Source organism: Cottoperca gobio, chromosome 6 (genome assembly GCF_900634415.1).
Source record: "Cottoperca gobio chromosome 6, fCotGob3.1, whole genome shotgun sequence".
NCBI classification, from domain to species: Eukaryota; Metazoa; Chordata; class Actinopteri; order Perciformes; family Bovichtidae; genus Cottoperca; species Cottoperca gobio.
In genome coordinates, this window is record NC_041360.1 from 2,620,128 (window position 1) to 2,634,900 (window position 14,773).

At 40.6% G+C, this 14,773-nt stretch overlaps 1 protein-coding gene across 1 annotated transcript in view; it reads left to right on the forward strand.

Annotated features, from left to right (window-relative positions):
• Positions 1-14,751, forward strand: part of LOC115009270 (rho family-interacting cell polarization regulator 1) — a 38,940-nt gene extending 24,189 nt beyond the window's left edge. The window contains 10 exon segments of the mRNA XM_029433148.1: positions 3,668-3,801; positions 4,968-5,079; positions 5,767-5,902; positions 7,686-7,847; positions 7,942-8,100; positions 8,196-8,293; positions 8,295-8,393; positions 8,532-8,615; positions 8,772-8,862; positions 9,186-14,751. Of these exon segments, the coding sequence (XP_029289008.1) occupies positions 3,668-3,801; positions 4,968-5,079; positions 5,767-5,902; positions 7,686-7,847; positions 7,942-8,100; positions 8,196-8,293; positions 8,295-8,393; positions 8,532-8,615; positions 8,772-8,862; positions 9,186-9,283 (1,173 nt within the window). The 3' untranslated portion in view covers positions 9,284-14,751.
• Positions 14,752-14,773: the final 22 nt, after the last annotated feature.

The window sequence follows — 14,773 nt, forward strand, 5'->3', positions numbered from 1 at the left end:
GAGGAAATCCTCAGAATTGAGTGGAGGTGTTCAGCAGTAAGTCGACTTCTGTGTGATGTTTTGTTCAGGTTCATCAAAGAAAACAGTTGTTCACACAGGTATGTGCTGCCAAACATAGACAACGTTTGAGCAGCCTGGATGCGCAGCTGGGGCATTGTGTCGGGGAGGAAACGGGCGAACTCCGCAGCACCCACTGCCGCATATTTTGCCCTCAGTGCATCATTGCATTGGAGGTCAATCAACTCCATTTGGAGGTTTGGTGGTGAGCTTTCCACGTCAACAGCAAATGGGTTACCGAGCAGTTCCAACCTGCTTTTTTGTGCTTCAAAGTCAGCAAATCGGCGTCGAAAGTCAGCGGCAAGCATACCTATTTTATCAGCCAACTGTGCGCTCGGGAACGCACTGGTAGAGAGCTTCTCTTTCATGGTCTGGCAGCTGGGAAAGTGGCTCAAATTTTCTTTCCGCATCTGCGTCTCCCACAGAGTCAGTTTGGTTTTAAATGCCTTCACTGTACTGTACATATCAGAGATGACATGATCCCGACCCTGCAGCTGCAAGTTCATTGCATTCAGATGACTCGTAATGTCACACAGAAAAGCCATTTCACACAGAAACATTTCGTCTCGGAGTTGTGTTGTGTCTTTCCCTTTGCTGTCCAAGAACAGACAAATCTCCTCACGAAGCTCGAAACATCTTTGAAGCACCTTTCCCTGGCTTAGCCATCGCACCTCTGTGTGATAAGGCAAATCACCATGCTCCGTTTCTAACTCCGTCAGAAATGCCTTGAACTGGCGGTGATTCAAACCTTTGGCTCTGATAAAGTTAACTGTGCGCGTGATGATGCTCATTACATGCTCCATTTTCAAGGCTTTACCGCACAACGCTTCCTGGTGTATGATACAATGATAAGCTGTCAGCTCACCTGTCGCGTTTTCCTCTTGCATCTTTTCCCGTATCTTCGCCACCAGTCCGCTCCTGTGTCCACACATCGCAGGTGCTCCGTCGGTTGTCAAACCCACGAGTTTTTCCCAAGGCAGCTCCATCTCATTTACACATCTTGACACCTCTTCATATAAATCATGCCCCGTAGTTGTGCCATGCATAGGACGTAAAGCCAAAAACTCCTCTGTCACGCTTAGGCTGGAGTCCACTCCGCGGATGAAAATTGACAACTGGGCAATGTCAGAAATGTCGGTGCTCTCATCCACAGCCAAGGAATATGCAATGAAATATTTTCCCTTTTTCACAAGCTGCTCTTTTAGATTGATGGACAACTGGTCTACTCTCTCGGCAATGGTGTTTCTGCTCAGACTCACATTTAAAAAGAGTTGCCTTTTTTCTGGGCAAACTTCGTCACAAACTTTAATCATGCAGTTTTTGATGAAATCCCCCTCCGTAAATGGCCGGGCTGATTTAGCGATCTCTTCTGCCAAAATAAAACTGGCCTTGACAGCAGCCTGGCCTTGTGATTTGGCTTTTTTGAACAGAGCCTGTCGAGATTTGAGGCCTCGTTTTAATTCCTCTGCCTTTTGTAGCCTTTGTTCCATGTCCATATTCTTGTTTTTGTCCGCGTGTTTCGTTTCATAATGTCGTCTCAGATTATACTCTTTCAGTACCGCCACACTTTCTCCACACAGAAGACACACAGGTTTTCCAGCTACCTCCGTGAACATATACTCCGACTCCCACCTTGTTTGAAACCCCCGGTTCTCAGTGTCCACCTTCCGTTTTGCCATTTTTGATGGGTATCTGAAAGTTAATTTTACTGTGATGCTGACGACTGCTGTGCCAATAAATATTGAAATGAAGCAGCCTACTGCTCGGTGCGTCACCGTTGCATTGTGGGAAATGTAGTATTGGTGCGTGTAAAAGATCTGCGGGCTGCGGGCCGGTTCTAATAATAAATCAAGATCATCCCAGGGGCCGTAAAAAACCTTCTCGCGGGCCGGATGTGGCCCGCGGGCCTTGACTCTGACATATGTGCTCTAGAGCTATTTGAAAGCATTACTCCTAACAGTGGAATCAAAGTGAGACTAAGGATGCTTTGTCCAGCCTCATAAATGTATGAAATATGAATATAATTAGCACAATGAATGTATTCAAATCTAACAGAGTAAAAGTAATGATTTTTCAATATCTACCCAAGCTAGAGTAAAAGGTATGCTGCATTAAAACTACTCCCACAAATACAACTTGTGTGTATAACAGAGTAAATGTAACTGCTTCTCGTCACTTCCTAGGATCTTAAATCTTTTTATTCCGTGCAAATTGAACAGAAAATGAAACATGGCAAATCACTACAAAAATTCTCATTTTAAAGTACTATGTAAATACAAATAGCGACACCTTCTGTGAGCGTGAGTGAGCGAGAACTTTAATATATGCTCTTATTTTTTTATCCAGTTCTTATTTGAGATCTCTTATTTAATTGTATTTATTCAAAGTATAAGTCAATATAAAATACATCATTCTGAGTAGTGAAAAGAATTGCTAACCCTTACATACATACATTACATACTGTATACAAAATGCCATCAAATGGAGACTGTAATCCTGAGAAGGCCTGGCATGCATGATGGTACCGTCAGTATAAAAGTTGACATTGCAGTGTACTAAATAACAGCGGGCCATTGATCCTTGTGGGACACCGTAAAGAGAGAGCTGTTTTTGGTATGTTGTGCAGCTCAGCAATGATTTACTGCTCATTGATTTATTTACATCTCATAGAAACGCAACGAATACTGTCCTAGAGTCTGGACTTCTGTAAGAAATATCATAAAATCCCTGCTTATTTTGTGTTGTCATTTGATGTTTTCAGTATCATCAAAAGCTTTGCACAGTACATCACATACATTCTTTCTATAGATACGGAAGAAATGCAACATGTCATGTTTTACATGCCTTTTAAAAAACACAACATCAGTCAATTTATAAATAGTACAAGTGAATATATATTAAAAGAGTATATTATAAAAGGGTTGACCTAAGCAGTGAAAGAGTATAAATAAGAACTATGCATTTATAAATAAAATAATTCTGATAGAAATACACCCTCAGTACACAAATACACTTTAGTAAAATCTGAAAAGTAATTTCAACTTCTGTTATTGCGTGATAAAAAAAACTGAATACGGTAAAAAATAAAGTTAACCTTTCCTGTCCCTGAAGTAAGTTAGTAGCAATATAATATTATAATTATAAGCTAGAAAGATCAAATGAATGGGTTTTGTTATATATTATTGAGCATAATATCGCCATCTCTGTATAAAGCTAGCTTCAATGTGATACGTTCAAGTTGGTTATATAGTTGTAATTGTAGCCTGATTAATGTTATCAAGCAGTATTAGCGTATCACAAATATATCAGTAAAAAGAAATGTCTTCACTGAAATGTCAAAATATGTTTGATTTTATTTAGAAACGCTGTCTTTATATCAGATGAACCTGCCAAGTGAGACGAGAGATGTGACAATTTGATATTTACAGCTGAATCTGATTGTGAGTCTGTGCATACGTATGTACTCTTGTGGGCATCTAAAGACGTACCTGACTGTGTGTGTGTGTGTGTGTGTGTGTGTGTGTGTGTGTGTGTGTGTGTGTGTGTGTGTGTGTGTGTGTGTGTGTGTGTGTGTGTGTGTGTGTGTGTGTGTGTGTGTGTGTGTGTGTAGGGCGGTAGACACAGCCGTTCTCCCAGCGTGGTCAGCCTCACAGTGGAAACGGCTCTGTGCAGCTTCGACTTCCTCAACACGTCTGACTGGGAGGAGGAAGACGAGGAGAAAGGCGACAAGAGTAGAAATGGCAGGTCAGTGCTGACAAATGAACTGTTGGTGAAGATACTGAAACCTCACCACCACTGTCAGAATATATTACATACATAGATTTAAGACGTGTTCCTATATCAAATAAATAACCTCTCTGTTATTGCACGTGTGTTCATAGTAAGCAGACATCCAGTAACATCTGGCTCCTCTTCTCATCGGCATTAAAGTGTCCTGCTGCCATCTAGTGGAGCTGTGTTGTACTCTCACTAGAGCACAGACAGCTGTGAGAGCAGCCTGGAAGAAATAACAAAACAACATTGAAATATGACTCCATGAGAAATGATTTTCCTGGCTTGATGTCTCAAAATGTTTGCCCTCTCTGTTGTTTACAGTATCATATCAGCTGGTTTTCGTTGTAACTTATTCCACAGTTTTTCTCCCCACATAGATTCTGATTCCTAGCTGAAAACATACAGCTGGTTTCCAGTGTTGCCTCACTATGTGTAATAACTTAAGGCTGGAATTACACATAATTTCTTACCTCGCACCCACATCCTCTGTAGGCTCAGATTTTAATTTCATTGTTTATAAAGTTGTTTCATTACAATTGTATAATGACAGCAACTAAGAAACAGGATTAATTCTGCATTATTCAGTGCAGTCATACCTGATCTTTGTCATAATGATACTGATACAGATTCTAATCCAGTTTATTGGATCATTTCAACACCAGTAGTAACATTAAAGTCATGCCATTTAATTTGAACATGCTGATGGTTCATTAACCTACTTTAAACATCAAAGCAGGCTAGTTGAAGGAATAAAACAAAAAAACATGAATATGTTAAATTATTTAATATTAGCAAGGGAAACTCAACATGAGACTGTTAGGTTGTACTTATGTACAGTGGTGCGCGGAGCTAAATGCTAACTATTCTGTATTTACCATGCTGAGAGCCTAATTTCCAAATGAGCAACACAGAAGAAGTAACAATGAAGTGAACTGTAGGGACTTGATTTGAACCTTCAGAAGCTCAGTCCAGTTGAGCCCTGACACTGACAGTGTTGATGGAACATGTTATTACAATTTTGTGTGTGTGTGTGTGTGTGTGTGTGTGTGTGTGTGTGTGTGTGTGCGCGTGTGTGTGCGTGTGTGCGTGTGTGTGTGCGTGTGTGTGTGCGTGTGTGTGTGTGTGTGTGTGGGTAGGTCTCTACAGGACAGAGGCTGGGATAGCCCCACCTCCCCCCTCACCACAGGCTGCACCACTTTAGACTGCTCCCTGGTGGTCCACCTGAACAACTGCAGCACTCAGCTGTTGGTAAGAGAGCCGCCACACTGTCCTCATCATCTCCCACACTCACATAGAAGTCTCTGGCTGCTGATGCTACCTTGAAGTCAGTCAGTCAAGGTTCCAGTTTAGCAGAGATGCCTGCGATGCCAATCGATCAGCAGCACCTTCTACATGAATAGACAACAAAAGTATTTTTATTTCTCATCTCCATAACTCAACAACTTGAATTTGAAGATGTGTTCTAAAGAAGCAGGTGGAAGGAGCTGTAGCACTTGTTACAGCGGTGTTTATAATAGTTTAAGTACCCGTACATAGTGACTCTGGTTATGATGGTCATTTGAAGTATTAATAGAGGTTGTCATTACTTTTTCAAAAGAAAGTGAAATGTCTTTGTAACCTAAAGTAATACATTCTGTGTGTGGTAGTTATGGTAATAATAGTTGCAGTACTGCAGTGACTGTTGAAGTACAACATGAAGCAGCTGCAGAGGAGTAATGTCATAATTGATGATAGTTGTAACACTAAATGTTTTAGCAGGAAAGGCAGATTGTCTGTGGAAATAAAATCTACGGTTTGTCCATTCTTTGATGATCACTGAAACTGCATCATATACATCTTGTTCGAGGTGAACTACAGATGATCACATGTTTAAGTTTGAAAGATTTACTGTTGTTTTGAAGAGTTTCACTGTGATACCTGACATTCTGTCTGTAGTGTCTGGGTATGTTTGGTCCCTTGCGGTGTGGAGAGATGTACGCCTTGGACAGACTGCTGAGAGAGGCTCGAATCCTCCAAATCATCCGTCGTATCGCCAAGGACAACCCGAGACGCCTCAGACAGCCTGCTGAAGGTCAGCTCGAGTGTCTATACATCCCTGATGGACCAATGTGTACATTACATAATGTACATGTACATAACATTACATGCAGCCATCACTTCCATATGCAGACGAGCCCTTAGATCATCACAAAGGCGTCAAATACTTTCCACTAACAGCAAATGATGATTTGAAACCTTATTATCTTGTTACTTTTTCCACTGATGGTGGACCAAGTGTCGCCCTGTGTTCAGTGATGACCCAGCTCCAGGTCAGATTCAGATTGTCCATGCTACAGGTTGCTAGATGGAAAAGTCAAAGTGAATAAAAAGTACTCGGTGCATGTTGCTCCATACTTGATTTGATCAAATCAAATCAAATCAAATGTATTAATATAGCCCAATATCACAAATGACACATTTTTCTCAGTGTGCTTTACAGACTGTACAGGATATGACACCCTCTGTCCTTAGACCCTCACACCACACAAGGAAAAACTTATAGAGAGGGAGAAGAAGAGAGGGAGGGGAGGAGAGAGGAAGCTTTATCAAAAAGGAAAGTCTTTAGCCTACTCTTAAATGTGGAGAGTGTGTCTGCCTCCCGAACACAAACTGGAAGCTGGTTCCACTGGAGAGGAGCTTGATAGCTGAAGGCTCTGGCTCCCATTGTACTCTTAGAGACTCTAGGAACCACAAGTAACCCTGCAGTCTGGGAGCGTAATGCTCTAGTTGGTTTATAAGGTACTATGAGATCTTTAAGATATGCTGGAGCCTGACCATTAATTGCTTTGTAAGTCAGGAGAAGGATTTTGAATTATATTCTGTATTTTACCGGGAGCCAGTGCAGAGCAGCTAATACAGGAGTAATATGATCCCGTTTCCTTGTCAATACATGTGCCGCTGCATTTTGGATCAACTGAAGAGTTTGATGAGCCTGGTAGAAAGTCAGATAACTTGCATTTAAGTGATACATGTAAATGACCTTGTCATTAAATTGACCACACTCTTGTCCATAGTATGAACCCTGATCATCACTGCTGAACATAGGCTGTGAGATCCAGGCACCGATCAAAGCACATTAAACTTCAAAGCTTTGCACAGAAAAGAAACTAGAACATACGTCCACCAAGCCTGCATAATCTTTTAAATGTGTTATTTATTCAAATTAATTGTTTTTACTGTGCTTCCTCATCTGGATTTTCATCAAAATACACATAGTGATGGACAGCCTTTGTAAGTTACAGCTATTAAAATCTATCATGTTGCTGTTGCTCCTCTTAAAGTCACAGTTTCACAGGATCAATCTGAGTTTTATCTAAATTTCGTCACAACTGTGCATTGTGTTCAAGAATCATGGCAAGAATGTATATGTTAAATTCATCGTCTACAAGGATTGCAGGAAACAGGAATAACAAATACCGGTAACTACAACAATATGGAATAAAGAAAATAAAAAAAAATAGGTAAGATTGGATTAGATTACGTCTTTGGAAAGGTTTTGCAATCCATTAAAATGGCAAAAATGTGTGTGTTGCCGATGTGGATAGACACAGTGCGTGTTGGAAACCTGACACAAACAAAGCTTCTATGCTTGCATCCTGGTCCCCTGTTAGTGTTTCTGTCTGTGGCTGATGTTTCCTTGTGCATAGAAATGTGTGGAAAAGCTTTCAAGCACAAAAAGCTAATAAGTGGAGATGATTTCCTCTCACAAGGTCATGGATGAACTTTCATGCTCACAACTAAAGGAACCATTTAAACTTCAGCAAGCTCCAACCAAAAATAAAAGACTAACTCTGTCCTTTCTCCGTCCGTCACAGTGATACCACAGCTGGGCCTGTGCGTGGGTGCTGTGTCACTATGGCAACAGTGTGTGGGGCAGGGCAGTGTGTACAGCGTCTCTGCTGAGAGCGTCCTGCTTACGCTATCTGCAGTCTACTCCAGAATACTGCCGGAGAGGGCCGGCATCATGGCCGACACAGGTATAACAACACCTGCATTTGTACTGCACATGTTAGTGTGTGTGTGTGCCAAGTTAACGTGTGTGTGTGTGTGTGTGTGTGTGTGTGTGCGCAGTGTTCTTGTACCTGGTTGAGCGAGTGCTGGATCAGAGGTTACCACGGCGGGGTGGCAACAGAGACCGAGTGATGGTGACACTGTTCCAGCTGTGGAGCTACATGGAGGCCAACAGCATCAGTGACATGGAAACACACATCACTGAGCTGGCAGAAGAAGGTATCTCTCTCTCTCTCACACACACACACAGCTAATTGAATTCATAAATAGCTTGTGATCTGTGGCGGCACTCAGTGATATCATCCCTCTCACAGTGTGGTTAGTGCAGAGCCTGGCATCATGTGATCAGGATGTGATCGTTCACGCTCTGCGGCGTCCTGCCGATTGCAGCCTGAGGAGAGAAGGACTTCACTGCTGTGGCCAAATTACTGAAAGACCCACGAGGCAAAGTGTCAGCCTCTGCCAGCTCTGTGCTGAGGAGCCTGGCTGCCCAGCCCAGGCAGAGAGAGCAGGTGTGTGTGTGTGTGTGTGTGTGTGTGTGTGTGTGTGTGTGTGTGTGTGTGTGTGTGTGTGTGTGTGTGTGTGTGTGTGTGTGTGTGTGTGTGAGAGAGATGTAGTGCTGAAGTCAACACTGCACATTCTCTCCTCAGGCTCTGGTCAGCTGTTTGGAGCTGCTGGAAGATAAGCATGTGGACACCAGAGTGTGTGGATGCAAGGCTTTAGCTTGTCTCAAGGTACAAACACATACAGCGTGTTCTCTTATCATAATACTAATCTGCAGTAGTTTATGGCACGACAGTGATACATTTAATGATCATAAAGTCTTGTTTGTACTGTCTGAGTATGTCCTTATCATGCGGACCGCTGCATGCTATCTGTTGTCCTTCCAGGCCAAAGAAAGCATTGACCAGTTAGTGTATCTTTGTCGGACGGACAAGGACGAAGTGCGAGATGCTGCCAAACAAGCGCTGCTTGTGCTCGGTAATAATAATCCTCATATTAGTTAGAATGACGGCTTAAATACATGTACTGGATAAACTCTTATCCATATGTAACTTTAACAATAATGTGCCTTAAATGACGATGATTCAAACTTATATATGTATTAATATATTTCGTTTTTTTTATCCATTCTTTTTTTTCCCATTCATTCATATATTTGTGACATAAGACACTAGTTAAGGCAGAAATTGCAAATATACATCTTGCTTGTTTTCCACCATTTTACTTTATCCGATGCATTCATTCATTTGTCCATTCTTGCATTCCACTTTTTTTTCCCTATAATTATTTGTGTGGAGCAGGCGAGGAGGGGAAGATGGCCCACAGACATGTGGAGACGTCTCAGGACAGCATACCCAGACTCTTCGCTCCAGGAAGCATGGCCAGCACCGCTTTCTAACACTACACACACACACACACACACACACACACACACACACACACACACACACACACACACACACACACACACACACAAACACACACACACACTGTGTGGGAACAAACACAATATGAATGTTGTGTGCTTTAACACAATGTCTCTATGAGAATATACATTAGGTTGTTCTTCTACCCCATTACGACCACTAAAACATACACAGACACATCTAGTACATGGCATACATACACTGTCAGAGAGGTTGCAGTAATACTCACATAAAGGATAGCAACTCTACCTAACACTGGGCAAACATGTAAAGTCATTAAGCTACAAACACCCAAGTTTATGTGCAACATGTGCTAACTACTCGGTTGGCGTGTGAAGATGTCGGGAAGGATGTACAATGTGAGCAGGCTCGACTGGAAGGATGGATAAAGGGACGAGAAGGATGCAATGGATACTGAGGGAAGAAGATGTGGAGCAGAGTCCTATCCAAATCAAATAACTGGACAAACTCCTTGCCATCGCAGTCATTCATCCATCCAGGCCCAGACACAAGTACAGCTCTTTGAAGTACGTTAGCAAAAGTCAAGAGAACTATTTAAAGTCACAAGTCAGATAATTCACATTTTCCCAGCCTACTAAGTGCCCAAAATGTTACGTTTCTTGTACTTTGACACTCTGTGGCTTTGACTGGTTACCAGGGGAACCAGTACAGAGAGTAAATGTTCCATTCTACAGTAGAATGCGACCCCTACCATTACAGGAAACTACTTTTCTTAATAATCTCTAGTTTAGGCTACAAGGTGTGTTTGAACAACCCTGCTCCTGACGGACAGCTTGTTCTGTCAAGTGACATGCCTGCAAACTGAACAACATATTGTCTCATACAACTCTGCCTTTACTATAGCCATTAGCTCTACTGTTGCTTGTTGATATAAAGACTGAGACAAGACTCAAGTACCACAGCTCTGACTTGCAACACTTCCCTGAAGCATAGACACTGTAATAGACTCACTTAAATGGGGAAAAGCTTTGCTTTGTTCTCAAATATATAGATATTCTGAAGATGTTCCGATCAATTTCTTTTATTGAGATTGTGAACTCATTAAGATCAATAGGGACAGAAGTGTCACTCTGAAGTAAAGGATAGGTTCGGATTTTGAAAAAGAAAAAAGAAAAGAAATGATTAGACTTCAGAGGGATTGGCTGCTGTAATCATTGTTCCTCTCTGCTATGGCTATGACCTTCATGGCATGACTGCATTCACACTTCAAACTAACGTGTCGTCTGACTACATCTAAAGGCTAAAGTATTACTGCCTGTTCTGCACGCCTCACTAGAAGTGGAGTGAACAGCCTGCCGTCACAACCTCTAACTTGACAGAGGTAGTTGTGTGAAGAATGAAAGAGGAGAGCTTGACAGAGAGCTTGTCGGGCACTGTCGGGGTTTCAGAGGCAGTTAGAGCATCAGTATGAGGTTTCAGCAGTGTGCCCTCTGGTAACACGTTGTGTTCCGCCATTAAAAAAAGAAAGGTAATAAATCTTGAAGATCTTTATTTTTGAGTGCTAATCAGTACTTGTTCCTACCGAGCCGAACATCATACATATTGCATCACATTCTTGATGTTTCTCGAGGTTGACTGGAGTGTCCTGCAGGTCAAAGGACTGTGGTGTTGGAGAGCCACAAACTGGGCTGCAAAGAGATTAATGAGATTTTTATTGGATTGCATTTGTTGATATAATGGGAAAAGATATGTTGTGCATGTCCTTTTACATTCTTCCTGGATCTGTCAGTGGGGCTGGAGTCCTTTTTACCCCATTGTATAACTCATGTAATGTGTGAGCAGGTAGCGGCTTCACTGTGTTGCTCAGCAGGACATGTTGTCACTGATGCTGGGACAGATACTGGAGACTCACAGGAAACAACACATCTGCTACTGCCAGCGTATTCACTGGGAAATGTCTTCCAGTTCAAAAGATACAAAGTAAAGCTTTTCATTCTCTGTCTTGTTGGGCTTTATGATTAATGCAGTCAGTATATTGGCAACAGATTAAAAAGCAAAAGCATAGCTCACACTGTAGTTCTGTATAAAGGGTTGAGACTGTAAAACACAAAGAATGGTTTAAACAATTCAGTGCCATCACTCTTTACAATGACATATCTTATGCTTTATGGAAATACATATAATATGATTGTATGCCACTGGAATTTAATATGCTGTGATTGTAAATTGTTTTTTTTCTTGACAGTCTTCATTTGTAAATGTATACTTTTGTTTTATAAGATGTGTTTTTACTGTTATAATGACACAGTCTATTATCAGTTTGATGAATTGATGAATTGAATGGCCCCTCACATATCTGCTGTAAATGAGGGGCATTCTGAATTTGCATGACTGTCACAGACTGCTGCGGAGGACTTTGTCTTTTAAGAAGGCAAAGACACATTACTGGGTTATTACAGGTCTGGGATCAGTTCACTTTATATTCACATTAATAACAGTTCAACCTCAAAATTCAAACTAAAGATTCCTGACTTTTACAAAGAATAAGAATTGCCATTGTTCTCTGTTGTGTTGATATGGCATTTTAAAACATTTGATAAATAAGACGAATAATTATAATAGAACCGTATTGCAAGTAAATTGGCCCCAGACATGGAAATATAAATGTGTTTTGCATATTTATGCCATTTACTACTAAAATCTTTACACTGCTGCTGACCATTTTCCAAAGTAAGCCTATTGCACTCACCAAAGAAAAACATTGAAGGCCATATATTTTGTAATTAGAAATATAATTTTAGATCTATATTTTATTGTTTTGACTCAGTATTTCATAATAACATGTATATCTTATAAGTATGACTTAGTACATCATACTTACAAGAGCTGTAATTATGAGATGACAACCTCAATGTGATTTCCTCATAATTAATTCCTTTATTTGAATTATTTTTTCTCATAATTATGAGATACTAAGTAATAGTTGTGGATTCTGGATGCTTTCATCCCAAAGCATAGCTTAGTGTCTTATATTGTTGTATTGTGCTAAGGGCAGCCAATGGTTTGAATTTCTTAAATCCCAGGATCATCACAGCAAACACGTCTACAACAATAGTGTCACACAGTTCAAACACAGAGCTGGTGCTCATTGTGATTGGTTACCAAACCTAAGCAAGTGATACTGTACACATTCAATGTACAACACTTCAAACTTCGGAAAATTGCCAGCATCAAGTCAACAATGTGTTTTCTAGTAAGTGGTTAAAAAAATAAATGCTAAACACTGGTATCTTTCTTTAAAGATGGAAATATTTCTTAAGAGTTGACTATATCCAGCAAGTTATCCGCACTGAGTGTGACCAATGTCAGTGAACATGCCAAAGTGTCTGGCTCCAGTGATTACAGTTGTTTCTGTTTATTGTAATCTTGTTTCATAGTGACACTGCTGACAGTGATGTTGTCACTCTGCCTTTAACATTTCCTGAGCACTGATGATTGTTTGAGAGGATATGTGTCCCAGTCTCATACTATATGCTAGTACTATGATGTAAACATGTTGTATTCAAGTTGACAGTGCGTTGTTCCACCAGTGAACACAAAGACATTTGTACTGACAGGAAATAATGTGTAATTCTCAGCCATGCCAGCAGTGGCACTCTAGTGATGGCAGTTGGTCAGTTAGTCCATCACTTCTCAATATCTCAACATGTAATTGGTGGATCCATCAAATCCATGAGACATTCATGTCCCACTCAGGATGGTTTGTAACAACCGTGGTGATCCTCTGATATTCCCTCTATTTTAAATTATGACCAAAAACCTGCAGAACTAATGACATTCCCATCAGCCTCAGCTGTACATTATGTTTGGTGCTGATAGGCAAATGTTAGCATGCTAACATGCTAAACATCAGCGTGTTACCATTGTCTCTGAGCTGCTCGCATGGCTGTAGACTACACCTGTTCCTGTTGTCTGAGCTTTAATACCACTGTCCAATGTATTCTCTTTTTGTGTACAAGTGTTGATCAACATCACACAAAAATGTAGAAATGTTAGGCTTACTGCTCACAGTGTGGACTGTATCTCACTTTAATAACTTTCCAACATGTACACATTCCACATCATTCCATAGCATTAGTGGAGAGTATGCGGATGGGATACAGCTTTTGTCTTCAAGCAGGAGGGTTCAGGTTCCTTCATAAATGTGCCAACCCTGTCTACTTCCCTTAGACTGACTTACATGTCCTTAGCAACACTGTGATTGAGAAACAAAGCAAGTAGTAGCTGTGCTTGAAAGGATGTAACCATCTTTACAGAGGTTAAGGGCCATAGCTTAATTAATAATGAATAATTATATTCATAGTCAGATGAAAGTCAGAATCATCACATGAATGTTAGAAATAGGGAGAGAAATATCAGAATTTGTGCAGAAAAATACATTTAGAAATCGTTACAATAAAAATAAATAATATATGAACTCTGATCTTAATATCTCAATTTAGTATTCAGGAAAGTATTTTTCACCTAATCCCCTTGTATGCATCATAGATGCATCTATGATGCATACGTAGTGAAGGCAATAATGACTTACTGATGTGCTGCTGTGTCCCTGAAAAGAACTGACATTCAGATGTTATTTTCAGCTGTTAGTCTTGAGGGGTGATCAGACAACTCGCTAGTTGTATATTGTGTTCAATTTGGTTGTTTAGTTCATATACAGCGTATATTAAGCAACAGGCTGCAGTGTCACCGGAATCATAATAGGACTGATGTCACATGGGGGGGACTCACTGTTTGTGTATGTATATATGATGGCTACCACTGTGTTAAATGCATTCATAAAGAATATCTCAGTGTTTAAGTGCCTCAAGGTTTGATATTAACAGAGATGCAATAAGACATAGATGAGATACTTTATTTAAGAATGAAGAGTGTGTGCAGCAGTGGAAAACCATTGCAGCACACTATATATTTTTCTCCACAATCTTGATAAATTGTGCAGTATTGGAAACAATTTTTTTTTCTAAAACATATTTCCAGGCATTCTGGTGTTGAATATACAAACTATTAAAATATGTTTAAAGATTGTCAGATGCCATATGCCATTGTGTTTGTTAATTATACAGTGAGCTGCTCACACACACACATACAAATAACATAACTATTCTGTCTGTCCTGCATGTCCCCAAAGTTGGGGGACATATTGAGATACACAGTTGTTTGAGGGTTGTGACAGGGCATCAGCAGACTTTACCTCTTCTAAAACAGTGATGCTGTGACAAAGACATGTCCTCATTACAGAAAGCAGAGAATACCCCTTTGCTCGGGTGTGCAGGTAAATCGGGGGGATCCTAACTGAAGCCCTGTCATTCATGCATTGATTCATACATGATGGACATACATGACTGTACATTGTCGTGGAATTCAAACCAATTTAAAGCTTTCAAAAGGCAGTGAATAAAGATTTCTGTGGACTTTCTCTTTTTCCTGGTCATTTCTGT